This window comes from Trifolium pratense, linkage group LG2 (genome assembly GCF_020283565.1).
Source record: "Trifolium pratense cultivar HEN17-A07 linkage group LG2, ARS_RC_1.1, whole genome shotgun sequence".
In the NCBI taxonomy this organism is placed as follows: domain Eukaryota; kingdom Viridiplantae; phylum Streptophyta; class Magnoliopsida; order Fabales; family Fabaceae; genus Trifolium; species Trifolium pratense.
The window spans coordinates 35,508,019-35,522,625 of NC_060060.1; the positions used below are offsets into that span (position 1 = coordinate 35,508,019).

The window sequence follows — 14,607 nt, forward strand, 5'->3', positions numbered from 1 at the left end:
TATATATATAAACGCAAGTAATCATACAAAATAAACTGATACATACTTGATTAATAAAGAGGTAGACAAGGAGCAGCGACGGCACCACACAAACAAAAAGAGGTAGACAAGAAGTATAGGCAATACAGAGTACAGACAACAAAAACCTAATAATAAAAATGATAATAAGGGTAATTTTGGAATTTTAAAATTGTATCGAGGATAATTTGGTGAATGTAATAAATATTAAAAGAGCTCACCTCCCCTCCCCTCCAAATCCCCCCAATTTGGGGGGAAGCAAAAATTGAGTTTAGGAGGGATTTTGCTCACCTCCCCTCCCCTCATATCCCCTCCTAAAAATTGAACCAAACACAAAAAAATTAAAATATTACCTCCCCTCCCCTCACCTCCCCTCCAAAACCCCCGAACCAAACAGACCCTTAAGAAACATTACTATGGGTGTGTTTTGTAAGTCCAATAAGCTAGCTTATAGTTTATTGGACTAGTTTATAAGCTTGTTTGAAAAAAATAAAAGTGTTTGATAAAAAGTTTTTCTCACGAGTTTATAGTTTTTTTTGAGATGCTATTTCAAGTAGCGTTTGAGCTTATAGCTTTTTACAGTTTTCCCATTTTTAACCTTTAATTTAATTTTATATTTTTTATAAAATAAAAAACTACCCACTAAAAAAAATTACCCACTACATATAAATGTCATTTTATGTGTTTTTATATTAATCAATCATTTAAAAAGCTAATTTTACCAAACATTTTAATTTCAATCAGCTAGCTTATAGCTTAATTTTACCAAATAGACCCTATATTACTCGGGGCCTTCCCCGAGATTTTGAATGTCCTGAACAAACTATGAATTTGGTGCCTGTTTTTTTACTAGAGGTAGTGGTAGATCAAACAAATTGATTTTTCCCCCTCAGAATGTTAATAGTCCAGATGTCCAATTGGTTCTCACTAATTTTAGGTTTTCTAGTTTATAGTGAATCACGGGGAAATTTTTTGACACAATTTATACATATATATCATATATGATTCAATATAAGAAAGATATACATATGTAATTTCATTTTAAGTTCCAGTGAATATATAAAGTACAATTTTAATTTTCATGTACTATTTGTTAAGTAGGTTGTGTTGCCTTGGAAGAAATTAAAGCATTGAAAATGGTGTTGTTTTGCCAGATGCCAAATTGCAAGATTAATAACCTCGGAATGGAACATATTTATGAGGTATTTGTTCATCTGCATACTAGCTCCAGTTGCATGTCGTATGTAAATTAACTTCAAAAAAATAAAAATCTGTGCCCCCTCTATGGAAAATGGTAAGGTATCAAATTTGGATCCTTTACCAATTGTTGATTCGTATATAATAAAGTGTGACCGGTAACCCCAAAAAAATATTGTGGCCTTAAGAACTTTACAACAAACATAGCATTACATAAATTTCTACATGCAACTCTTGTGCTTAACGAGTACCATGGTTTAAAAGTCCTTTTGTAGTTAACAGGAGTCTTATTTCTATCTTGAATGACAAGTAAGAACTTCTCAACCAAAATCTATCAACATAGTTGGATTCTAACTTTAGTATTTTTTTGTGGCACTTCCTTCCCTCACATAGTAACATAGTACTCTCACAGTATATTCAATTTTTCATTTATGTACAGAACCAACACTTCATTATGTTCCCTGCCAAATGTCACAGTATATGCAAAATTGCTACATCATGTCATATTATGCTTATTTGTTGTTAGAATTATTTTGTTAGGTTCTTAGAATTATTTTGCACGGTTAGCTTTTTGTTGTTCCTCTTTTTTTGGTCTGAGTTTGTATTCCCAGCTATATTAAGCTTTGATAAATTGTTAGACAAAATAGAGCAGAAATGGTAGCTAGACAAAATCTATTACTTCAGCCACATATCAACCTAGAGGTTGGCAAAATTTCACTCAACAATTTATAAGCAACCATCATTCATTAAAAAATAATTCTAAAGCTACAAAAGTCAATGGTAGAAATAGAAGATTCAGAAGACAAGACACTTCTGTTAATAGAAAATAGAAACAGACACATTCACATTGCAGGCGTGCAAAGTTATGCAGGTTAGGTTATGAAGGAGAGCCAGCAAAAACCGCTTATACAGGAGAAGTGGCAAGGCTCCTAATCCTACTTGAACGCCTAACCGGAGTAACTATCTCCTCTTCACCGCGTCGTCCCTATAAAAACAACATGATGAAACACATATGAGAAACACAATTCACATCATGTGATAACAGTTAACAATAATATGATGATTCAATTAACAATAGGAGACAAGACAAATAATCCTCACCTTTGGAATTTTCTCAAACACCGTTAGGCTTCCATAGGATGGTGAACCCATGGAGTTGTCAGAAGAAGCCAAAGACTCTCTCCTGTGGTTATTCCTGCGCTTTTTCTCCACACTAATAGTTTCATTCGATTGATTCACTCTATAGGAAGAGCTGTTATCAAAGCTGCTCATTTCTGAAGGGCATGATTCTCCAACCACGTCCATTTCTACAGGTGCATTCCTCAGAGATGGCTTATCCAAGGGAACTTGTTTGTTCTCAGATTCAATCTCAGGTTTCTTCACAGAGTTAGTAATCTTTTTGCTTCTGCCATTAACTTTCCTTGACCAGTTAAAAGTTGCACCTGCAATAAAAATTGTACCAGCACAAAGCAGCAGGTATAGCACCATGTTTGGAGGAATGTGAGTTGCTTCTAATGACTGTTCATTCCCTCTAATTGTAGCATCCATGCTTGCTGATTTTTCCAGTGCTTTGTCATCCGTGTGAGTTTCAGCAGCTTCTGAACCTGAAACTGGTGAATGCTTGAGATCTGCATCACTTTCTTTGCCATTTAATTTAACATCATTTTCTTCTGATTCTACTCTTGTTGTATCTACACTGCCTTCTCCACACACTTCTTCACTATGGATTTCAGCGGTCTCGGAATTTGAACTTAGCTTATATTCACTGTCACCATCATGATCTCTTGGTGTTTGGTTTTCTTCCCTTGCTGATTCTACTGGTTGCAAAGCCTGCTGTGGTTCTACCAAAGTGACAGATTGGCCCTTGAATGCTTCCTCAGATTCTGGGGCATCTTCAACATCAACTTCTTGGACAGGAAGTTGTTCTTCGTATACTTCATAATCACCAAAGTACTCATCCATAACAATCTCTGAGTCAGCATGCTTTTCTTGGGCAGGAAGGTGAGTGTCACCTATTACATTTTCACCACCACCAAAGATAGGAAATTGACTATCTTCAATATAGTCATGCAGCACAGTCAAGTTAAAATACTGCAACTGGGACAAACTACGTGCTCCTTTAACATCTGAAATGAACTCAGAGATTGAAGACAATGACTTGGTAAACCAAATATGTAAATTTCGGGATAAACCTTCATAATTTGCTTTTGCAAACTGGGAGAATTGATCAAAGTTAGCCCTTGCAAACTCCGAAAATTCAGACGACTTATAAGCCCCATAGAACTCCTCAAACACAGCAAGATCAATCCCTGGAGAATTTGAGATTGAGAATGATACAAAAGCAACTGACAGAAGCAAAATCAGAGCAAAAGCCTTTGATCTCAAAGAGAAGCGTGATTTACGCAACTCTTTTGCTTCAATAGTTTTGTCTGGCATGACAGTCCTAACAGGACTTGGTTCAGAAATTTCATCCTCTTCTCGCTTCACAGTTTCATCAGAAGAAGCATCCTCAGATTCCTTCTGTGATTCATCCGACTGAGTATCTTCGGTAACTTCCGTATCTGAAAAGTTTCCAGACAAGATAAAACTGTCCTCCAAATCCATTCGCGGTTTTGGTTTATAATGAAGGAATTGTGGCCTAGGGGAAAGGTAGTTAGTTTTAGGATCATAAGGTGGCATAGAGGGATCAGCATCAAGAGGATCTATGACATTAGCTGTGTAAGAAACTGGTGGAGTAGCGGCAGCTGGACTAAGCTTAAAAGTAGGGTCAAGGTTAACGAAATCAGGCTCTTGGGAAACATTTTCAAATATGGATTCGGTGTGAATTTCATTCTGTGGAATCAAAGGAACATTCATTTGCATAGTATTATCAAAGGACAAATCATCCATTGGAATCAAACTAACAACATTGGAATCAGACAAAGTTTCATCACTCAAATCTTCAGACTCATAACAAGGGAAAGGGATTCCACTCCCATCAAAAGAAGCATCTAAGCTTTTCTGTTCTAAAGGATCAGCAAAAGTTACCTTACGCATATGAACTTTAGGGTCAGAACAAGGAGCAGGCTCGTTCCTCTCAGTGAGGATTTTCTTTCTCGGAGACTCAGCCATCTTGATGGAAGCCGAGATCGTCGGAGACATGAAATTCTTTGTTGATTTTGAAGTTGCAGCTGGTGATCGAATCTTTGCCGGTTTCAGAATCTGATCTTTAACATTTTCTTTGTCATCAACAAAGCTTTTTCTTGAAAAATCTGCATAGAAATATAGAATAATACCAAAATCAATATACATGTAAAAATAGAATCCGTCACTGAATTTTCAAATTGAAGTGATTCATATAACACATTCATCATAAATTGAAGTGATTCATATAACACATTCATCATAAATTGAAGTGATTCATACATACCTGAAGGACTATTGGCGGGGGTGTGAGAGAAAGTAGATCTAGGGTTTGCGATGAGGGAAGGTTTGGCGAATGGATTTCCAGTGAAACTTCTTCTCATAGGATTACTGATTTCTGAATTTCTTGGACTAGGGTTTGATGGAAGTGAAGAAGATGAAGATTTGGTGTTGTTGTTGTTATTGAAAGACATTGAATCAAAAATTGAAATGTGTGCGAAAATGGAAATAGAAATGGAAGTGAGAAAGAAGTAGCAGAAATAGAAGAATGAAACCCTAAGAATTTGATTTGGGAGATTCTTAAAGATTTCAGCAAGTGAAAAGATGGTGTTGGTGTAACGGCTAGAATTGTAGTTAAGGTTTTAAATGGTAAGCCAAATAGAGCCGTTGGATTAATTTATTCGACAGGAGATAAGTAGCCGTTGGCCAAAGGGAGATTCCGCTATATATTTAGTAAAAAAAATAATTAAATATATTTGTTTTTGAAATAGAAACTTTTAAATATTTGAAAGATAGGGTGGTGTCTCTGTATGACGGTAAAGATCGTATTTCAAATTGAATAGAAATAAGATCAGTAACGAATTCAAGAGTTATTGTTGTATTTATATATGTTATTAGAAATAACAAAATTGACAAATTAAAAAGCTATTAGGACTCACAATATATGTTATATTGTCACATGACTTGCACCGACATTCGAATAAGGGATTGGTGTGCACCGATTTTTTATAGAAAAAACTATTTTTAAAAAAATTACTTTTCTTATTTTAATAATTTGATATAGATTTTTTAGAAAATCATTCTTTTAAAAAAATTATTTTAAACTTAAAATGAAAAGTTAATCATAATAGTTTTTCTAAAAAAACACTTAAAAAAACTTTAGAAACTTAAAAAATCATTGTTCGTATGCGTTGGGCCTAATTAGCTTCTTAGTCCAGACCTGATATAAAATATAGCCCATTGGATTTAAAATAATCGGTGACCCGAATCCGATAATTCAAGTACCCTCGTCTTCGTCTTCTATAATTTTTCTGCAACTATTTTCTACTATTAGTTCAGAGGGTTTTTGCTGAGTTTTCAAACAATGGAATTCGAAAAACGAAAATCAGCGACATTAGCTTCATTGAACTCAACAGAATCAGATAAATCACCAAAAGGTTCATTAGATATACCAATTATCCCTCTAATCAATACTCTCAACAAAAACCCTAATTACTTCACCACAAGTTCTTGCTCCGGTAGAATTTCAATCCTCTCACAACCTATCACTCCAATTCCGTCACTTCAAACAAAGAAAAAAGCTAAAGGTGGCACTTGGATTTTCGTTTCCCATGATCCTGCAAATCCTGACTCGCTCGTTTCACTTCTTTTCTCATCCGAGTCAACTCAATCCCCTAAATCCGAACTTGTTTTCAGATTCGAACCGTTAATTATCGCTATCGAATGTAAAGATCTTTCTTCTGCTCATTCACTCGTTTCTCTTGCGATTTCTTCTGGTTTTAGAGAATCAGGGATTACCAATGCTAATAAACGAGTTATCATTGCAATTCGTTGTTCGATACGCATGGAAGTTCCGTTGGGTGATACGCATAAGATTATGGTTACGCCTGAGTATGTTCGTTACCTTGTTCAAGTTGCAAATGAAAAAATGGAAATGAATAGGAATAGAACTGAGAGGTTTCTTCGATTGTTGCAGTCTAATGAATCAATGCTTGAGGGTGATAACAGTAACAGTTTGTCGCCGACGAATGGTGTAGAGCTTGCTTGCGATCATCTTCAGCTTGATGATCAATCTCAATTAACATATGGGAAAGCCCCTGAAAACCAGTCAGGTATCTTTGTTAAGTCAACATTTTTTCAACTGTATAATTTATTTAATTTTGAACTATTTGATCAAATTATTCCCTTTGGCTCATCCATTGTCAAAAAGTAAAAATAAAAATTCATTGCATTAGTATATAGGCTATTGAATTAACAAAAAAAATAAATTTGAAACCTTAATTATCATATTAAAAAATTAGTTAGTAAAAAAAATGGTGGAAGAGGGGCATCACGAGAGCATTCCAGGAAGCTCGCCCAAGCAGGCTTAACTGTGGAATGTGATATCATGCATTAGTGTTGTTATGATCACAGTTCACACTTAAAGAAACTTATGCCCTTTAATTGTATGAAAAAGATTTATTGTTACGAGAGAAGTTTGACAAGAAACACAAGAATCATCTAATACTACTTACAAATCCTTAGTAGTCAGTAACAAATACCATTGCTCTAATTGTATACATGCACTATATTAGTATATAGGATCATGTTTATAAATGTATATGTCAGTGTTACTGTCAGAATGATATGCCCAAGTCATCTAAAGTCAAACCAGTACTGATATATATCCGTACGCATGTGATTGCAGGACAACTTTCCTTTTAATATCAATCAAAAAGTCTGAATCTTTGAATGGTTGGCAGGGTTTGTGGGTTCTCCTGGTTTTAATCTGCCAATTGCCCATATTGAAATTGTTGGTGAACCGGTGGAAAAACTTTTCCTCTGGGGTCACTCTGCCTGTGCTCTGGATAATGCCGACCACAAGAAAGTCATTGTATGTGGTGGCTTTGGAGGGCTGGGGAGGCATGCTAGAAGAAATGATTTGTTGCTGCTTGATCCGTATTCTGGCAATCTTGAAACAATCAGCACTTTTGGGTGTGCCTGTCCATCTCCGCGGTTAGGCCATACAGCTTCCTTGGTTGGGGATTTGATGTTTGTGATTGGAGGTCGGACCGGTCCTGATAAAATTCTGAGTGATGTATGGAGCCTCGATACAACTAAGAATTGTTGGAAGCTACTGCAATGTGGTGGCAGTGTCTTTCCTCCCAGGTAATACTTTGCAACATTCTTTTGTTGTAGCATGCACCGGTTCAATGAAAGCCACATATCAAGCAATTATTATACAGTAGGAGAAAAAAAGTCTTTTATAGTTAGTTAGTTTGTGTGTGTATTAATTTGTTGTGCATATATATTTCTAAGACACTTTATGTATTCAACTAGTTAGGTTAAAAGTATGTTAATCCGCATGCGTACAACTTATTGAACTGTATATTGTAATTCCATGATAAGGTGTGCTAATGTTATTTTCTCTGCTTGATTCGGCAATATTATGTTCACAGTTAAGTTTAATATTTTAATGTTGGATAGGCATCGACATGCTGCAGCTGTAATGGGGTCAAACATTTATGTATTTGGAGGACTTGACAATGATATTATCTTTTCCTCCTTTTATGTTCTTGACACAATTAATTTACACTGGAAAGAAATTCCAGTTTCTGGGGACTGGCCAAATGCACGTCACTCTCATGCAATGGTAGCATCTGATTCTCAGATTTTTATGTTTGGTGGATATGACGGTGGGAAAGCACTTGGGGATTTGTATAGCTTTGATGTTCAGATGGGTCACTGGAAGAAGGAAATAACAGCTGGAAAGAATCCACATGCCAGGTTCTCGCACTCAATTTTTGTCTACAAGAATTATCTTGGAGTTCTTGGTGGTTGTCCAATAACACAGCATTGTCAAGAGTTGGCTTTACTTGATTTGAAGCTTTGTATATGGAAACATGTTACCCTTAAATCTGTAGGTAAAGATTTATTTGTGCGAAGTACAGCCAACATCGTCGGTGATGATCTTGTTATAGTTGGGGGTGGTGCATCGTGCTATGCATTTGGAACCAAGTTCAGTGAGCCAGCAAAAGTTAGCTTGCTCCATTTAATGCATTCACATGATAATTATATGCCTTTCAAAAACCAAAGACAGCATATGATTGGCCAAAATGGAGGGTTGAAAGGGAATAAGGTTGAAAATTCTCAAGGACACCAACTTGAACATATACCGAATATATCTGAAACTGAAAGTTTATGTTTTAATGATAATGTGCCTCACATCAATGGTCAAAGTCAGATGATTCCATTGCATTGTGTTCTGCAACTGGAGAAGAAATATGCAAAACAGGGTAAGGATATACTGAAGAAATTTGGATGGTTAGACTTAGGGAGGAAGGCATACTCTGAAGAGGGTGGAGTACATATCTGTTTTCCTGTCTGTCAAGAGCTTTTTGCTGTATTTCATGAAAGGAGTCGTCATTCCAGAGATGCAATTGATCAGGAAAATGAAATTCCACTTTCAAAACCACTTTCACAAGATGGATACTTGTTAAATAAGTTATCCTGCTCTGAAGCATTGACTCTGCTCCATGAATATGGTGCTATTCTTCTGGAAGATAAGGTTGTTGAAACAAAAAAAACTGCAATGTCTCCGTTGAAAGTAATGACTGAAGCAATAACGTCTTTGGTTGAGAAAAAGGGCCTACCAGCTGAGCTTCTAGAGGAACTGCCGACAAGGTATTCTTTATTAAGATTGCTTCTATGGTGCATGCTTTTCAACTTTGTGCTTGTTTTCCATTCATTGATGATTTATGTTCTTTTATGAAATCCCTTCCCTTTAGTTGTATGTTTTGTAGTAAGTAATTTTTAGTATTTTCCAGGTGGGATCGGATTGATGATATTGTTATACTTCCAGCTACTTCATTCAAGAATATTTTGTGGGACTCTATTGCAGAAGAGCTCTGGCTAATTGTTGCCAAATCCCTTAAGGCTCGCCGTCTTGCTCGCCAAGTAATCATATGTAGATTTTTTTTTTTATGAGATTTTTTCATTCCTTTTTTTGATGAGAAGTAATCATATGTAGATAAATAAACATAAAACTGCTTTTGTGCTTTTCCTGCCAAGATTTCATACTGGTTCACTTTCTTTCCTCAATAGAAACAATATTTTTAAATTTTTCTTATTGAAGATGCATTATATATAAAATTTACATGAAAGGTAAGAGAATATCTAATGATGACATTTGATAAATATATGCAATACTTAAGTTACTAATTATGAATGAATTAAAAACGCTAAAAGATATATTTCTCTAATTAATGTGTGTGTGTGTGTGTTTATATATATATATATATATATATATATATATATATATATATATATATATATATATATATATATATATATATATATATATATATATATATATATATATTCATCTAAGTCGGAATCTAGTTTTAAAATATATTTCCCAGATAAGAGTAATCAGTGTTAGACAAACTATGAAGGCTAAATTAGAAGAGGACTTAATGGTCAGTTCTTTTAGTATGCAAACTAGGAACGGAATGCGTTGATTTCAGAAAGAAAAAAATCTCGTACTTACTAGTAATACTTCATTACTGATTACTGATACAATTGTCTTGGAGCTTCAGTTTATTAAACAAAATGTTGTTTTAATTATGCTTGCAATAGCTTTGCGGTGAATACATTAGTTTATGACATGAGTAAGCTGGTTTATTATAGGGCCCGGTTGCTGCAACTGGTACAAGAGATAGTACATTGGAGATTCTTGTTGGAGATGATGGTTGGGTCAACCATAAAGAAAATGGAATACTCTATTCTTTTGATGTTACAAAATGCATGTTCTCATGGGGTAATCTTTCTGAGAAACTCCGGATGGCCAAGTTGGATTGCAAAGATGAGGTTATAGTAGATTTGTTTGCGGGCATTGGCTACTTTGTGCTACCTTTTCTTGTCAGGTATTTTGTCAGTTTGAAAATGCAGGGTGTGCATTATACCTAATCTCTAATTATATTATACTGTCTTAAAATTTTGCATATTTCTGAGACAAGATTATGGTGTTCTGTGGGGGAAAATGTGGCTTATTTTCTTTGGACACTTTTGCCAAATTATCGTGATTTAATTTTTTAACATACATTCTGTATCTGAATATCAACATTTGTTGACAGGGATGGGACTTCATTCCTGAAATTACTAAACTGTGATTAAGAATTGGAATTTTTTTCTAACATCAAAACTTTCAGGCTTGCTTGCTTTGAGGTTGTTTTTAATATATTATCGATGTTATTCTCTATTTATTCATATTGTTTATACATGACCTTAAACAGGGCCCAGGCAAAATTTGTATATGCATGTGAGTGGAACCCCCATGCTATAGAAGCACTCCGACATAATCTACAATCAAATTCTGTGGCTGACCGGTGTATCCTACTTGAAGGAGATAATCGAAATACAGCTCCCAAGGTATACAGTATACGGGTATATTGTGTATTTATTCACCTACAAACTATGATTTGTGCTTACATGTTTGCTTCCTTTTAATTGCCAACCATCCAGTCCTTAGCAAGGAAAATTGTTTTTAATAAACCAGCTGGCATCACCCTGTTATTTTGAAGTGCTTTGGGAGAAAAAACTATTTGTGATTTGGTTTCACTGTTCATCTCGAGACCATACTTGTATGGCGTAGATAAACTTCATCACAATCCCCATTACGCAGCAGTAAACTGATAGGATCAACTTAGTATCTAGGAACAAAATGTATCAGACAATAGAAATAGAGATAAAGTAACACTGTTGTATTGAGTAATCCAGAGAATCAAGGTGATTCTATGTTGAATGTTTAAAATATGAGTGAAGGGAATTTGAAATGCAGAAGATGTAAAGGGTAATTGGCACTTCGAGAGGCCTAAGCTCTCCTAAGAATAACAGCCAAATTCCAGTCTGAGCACTACTACTGACACAAGCTTCTATTTCATATACTATCAGATCTATGTTCTTATTATCTCTCCTCACAACAAACAGCACCTCTGCCACCTCATCATTCCTTCAACAAATTAGTTACAACAGAAGTGATAATGATTCCCTGCTGCACCTCCCTGCCCCTCCTAACATATACCTCTCTTGTTTCTTGTTGGAGCCAAAGATTCATTTATCATCAGATCCAGTGTCAGTGATGACTCAGTTGCTCTTGGACATCCCATTCCCATCAGTGTTAAATTTAACCTGGCCAATTTATGAATAATGGATTTATTTTTTAGTTTTTACAACATAATAGATACTTTTCCTGCAACTTTAGTATGAAAATGAAGGTACGAATGAAGTGAGACAAAAAGTGTGCAGAGGAATTTGGCTGAGGACTGTATTATTTATCTTGTTTGGAGGAACTGGAGATTTAGTGAAAATGAATTATTTTATCCCCCTTGGTTTTTTTGGTTAAAAGGTAAAGGGAAAGAAACATGGGGCCGGTGAACTATTTATCTGTTTACTTTTTTCATCGAGTTTCTTTTGCAAACTGACTATAAATGGTCATGATACCTAAGGCAAACAAGTCTATCAATTCTTAGCACCCATTGATATATCCAGTAGAAAATAGCTTCACCAAGTATGTTGATTTTTTTTTTCTTTCCATTTACAGGGTGTGGCGGATAGAGTCTGTCTTGGTCTCCTTCCATCTAGTGAATGTAGCTGGGTCACAGCTGTGAGGGCTTTAAGGTAATTGGGATACTAATATCTCATGCCTTTTTATCAGACTTAATTGGTGTTAGTTTGCTGTCAGCATTTGGCCATCATGAGAATCTATAAATTGATTAAGTTCTGATTGATGGCATTGGCGACATCTTGTTTCTACATCCATATTAAGTTAAAGTTACAGGCGCGTTTAGGATTTAGCATCATTTAAATTAAATTTTAGTTGAACTTCTCATGAATGGTAATGATGTTATTGTTTGCCATATTTTTTTCCAGAAAAACTATTCTTCGTTTATGTTCTCAACAGCTGAGTATCCCTGATGATTGACATTGAAATAACTGCAAAACTACGTTCTTGAACTTATTTTGTTTCATCTCTAAACTTATTTGCTGCTTTGAGAATAAAATTGGAGACAAACTGTCATATTTGGTGCGAGGTCTTATGTTATAAGAGTATATTTAAATTTAAACTAGCTTGTCTGAGTTACGTGTGCATATTCCACTGACTTTGATTGTTTTGATCCTGAAGTTATGGTTCACTCACATCTCGTCCTGTAAATCGCCTGTTTAAAACCTAGCTACGTATATCACTAATAGAATGCCAACTTTATGACTGTTTTACTTCTGTGGATGGTAATGAAATCTTCCAAATCTGAACTGATTTACAAAGCATGCATTCCAGATGGGACAGTTTATAAATTTTTGTGTGGATATTAGTACTAGCATATTTTTGCCAAGATTTTGCCTCATTTCATGTTCTTGGAATCAATATTGCAGGAGAGAAGGTGGAATATTACATGTTCATGGGAATACAAAGGACTCTGAGGAGTGTCAGTGGACTGATCATGTATCAAAGTCAATATATGAAATTGCTAAATCTGAAGGTAGCGTCTTTTCTTTTGCGCTTTTAAAATTACACATATTTGACCATGTCCCACTGCAAATATGAATATCTAATTTCTAAAGTAATTATTAATTAGTCAACACCATTGTGATTTCTTCAGGATATTGTTGGGAGGTTTCTATAGAGCATGTTGAAAGGGTTAAATGGTATGCTCCACACATTCGCCACATTGTTGCAGATGTAAGATGCAGACAAATCCAGAGATAACAAATGGGCTGACATTTGAGGTTAAGAGTTGGCTTCAGCACGTGATCGACGTGAATATCATTAGAAATGTTAGTAATATGCAATTCAAAGATTCTAACCGGACAACCTTTGACATGCTCAGTCTAAAAATCCTTTTCAACCTTTGGTGGGAAAGGTAAATATTGCAGATGGGGAGAGGTTACGAACTGGATGATAGTGCTTACTACATTAAGTGGTGCATATTATTGCATTGGTACTGACATTGTGGGCGTCACAACACAGTTTTGTTGTATAACCATTTAGAATTTATAATCTTGTTCATCCAAAAATTGTGGATCAAAAACTTGAGGCACCAGGATCTTTTACAACATGAAACTGGTCAAGTTGCTGCATGACATAGTTTGGGATACAATTAATGAAGCTCGTTTAATGGTGCTTACAGATCTGGTGAGCCCATAGTCGAGATACTATACTACTTTGATATCTGTCTTTGTCTGTCTGATGCTTTAGAGAATTTTCCTGAACTCATAATTTACATGTCTAAAATTGTCTTTATCAAAATATATATTTCAAGAGGGACTGTGGTGATTGTTTAATCCGTGGCTATGGTTAGCATCCAATTAAGGTCTATGGAATACAGTTGGAAAGTGAGCCTAAAATGCAGCTGAAGGATTTTAAATTTTTTCTAGTTTGGGTTGTTCTATTTGCTCAGCCTTCCGTTGTGGTATTGCACTTTTTCCATGAATTGAAATTCCATCTTATCGTAGAATCAGTAGTTCGATTTTGGCTTATTCCTTTTCACCGCAAGTGAGTTGAGTGGATTGACAACTTTTACTTCTTTTCGAATAATTACCTACCATTGGTATCATTTGGTGCTAAATCCTAAATAGAAAGCTGGTAAGGGTATATATAAATGGTAAAATAATTTAAATATGAAATTGGTCTTCCAACTTAGGGTGCCCCCAACCTTTATTACTGTCTTCACCAAAATAATTTTGGATTTTTTTTTATTCAATTAATATGTAGGTGAAATAGCTTGGCAAAAAAAAAATGATAGTCCCTAATTTCTTACTAACTGTCAATATCGATATTGTGATATTGTTATGTTGGATAATTTTGTTGAAGTTCAAACCCAAGATCTCAATTGAGTTTCAATAGTGTTTGTTACTTCATCGTTTAGTGATGTTAAATTTGTGTTACGAAGGAATATTATTATTTTAGTTTTAAAAAAAGTAAATAAAATAACACAATTTTAGATATGTGACAAAGAATATAATAATATATGTTGAAATGTTATCTCATCAGGTGCACTTTGGCGTATATGCTGATTATTTATTGTGAGTGATGACTCATACCATACCCTAAGCTGTCGGTGGACACAAACACAACGGCTTAGATGGCCATAATAAGCCACCAAGCTACCTACCAGGCTTCAGCTTCACTCACCTTTTCTTGTTTTTGTGAGGATTCTGATTCTCTGAATCAGGGAGGGAGCAAACACTAATGAATGCTAATAATAAAATTATTTTTGGATGACTATATATTAC

At 35.1% G+C, this 14,607-nt stretch overlaps 2 protein-coding genes across 2 annotated transcripts; one reads left to right on the forward strand and one right to left on the reverse strand.

The window, feature by feature from the left end:
* Positions 1-1,885: 1,885 nt before the first annotated feature.
* LOC123909838 lies at positions 1,886-5,034 on the reverse strand. The gene is made up of 3 exons (XM_045960762.1): positions 4,625-5,034; positions 2,317-4,466; positions 1,886-2,200 (listed from the first exon to the last, which is right to left on the reverse strand). Exons 1-3 carry the CDS (start codon positions 4,809-4,811, stop codon positions 2,120-2,122), a joined length of 2,418 nt encoding a protein of 805 aa, XP_045816718.1. The 5' UTR covers positions 4,812-5,034; the 3' UTR covers positions 1,886-2,119.
* Positions 5,035-5,596: 562 nt separating this feature from the next.
* LOC123908380 (tRNA wybutosine-synthesizing protein 2/3/4) lies at positions 5,597-13,635 on the forward strand. The gene is made up of 9 exons (XM_045959000.1): positions 5,597-6,449; positions 7,080-7,485; positions 7,804-9,000; positions 9,144-9,273; positions 10,006-10,241; positions 10,611-10,746; positions 11,918-11,994; positions 12,748-12,854; positions 12,975-13,635. The coding sequence occupies exons 1-9, from the start codon at positions 5,702-5,704 to the stop codon at positions 13,079-13,081; spliced, it is 3,144 nt and encodes a 1,047-aa protein (XP_045814956.1). The 5' UTR covers positions 5,597-5,701; the 3' UTR covers positions 13,082-13,635.
* Positions 13,636-14,607: the final 972 nt, after the last annotated feature.

Bases quoted from the DNA above. Each gene is read 5' to 3' on its own strand.
- LOC123909838 (XM_045960762.1), bottom strand. From the start codon at position 4,811: ATGTCTTTCAATAACAACAACAACACCAAATCTTCATCTTCTTCACTT. The intron at 4,467-4,624 runs GTATGTATGAAT...ATTTCTATGCAG, and splicing joins CCCCGCCAATAGTCCTTCAG to ATTTTTCAAGAAAAAGCTTT. The intron at 2,201-2,316 runs GTGAGGATTATT...TTGTTTTTATAG, and splicing joins TGTTTGAGAAAATTCCAAAG to GGACGACGCGGTGAAGAGGA.
- LOC123908380 (XM_045959000.1), top strand. From the start codon at position 5,702: ATGGAATTCGAAAAACGAAAATCAGCGACATTAGCTTCATTGAACTCA. The intron at 6,450-7,079 runs GTATCTTTGTTA...AATGGTTGGCAG, and splicing joins AGCCCCTGAAAACCAGTCAG to GGTTTGTGGGTTCTCCTGGT. The intron at 10,747-11,917 runs GTATACAGTATA...TTCCATTTACAG, and splicing joins ATCGAAATACAGCTCCCAAG to GGTGTGGCGGATAGAGTCTG.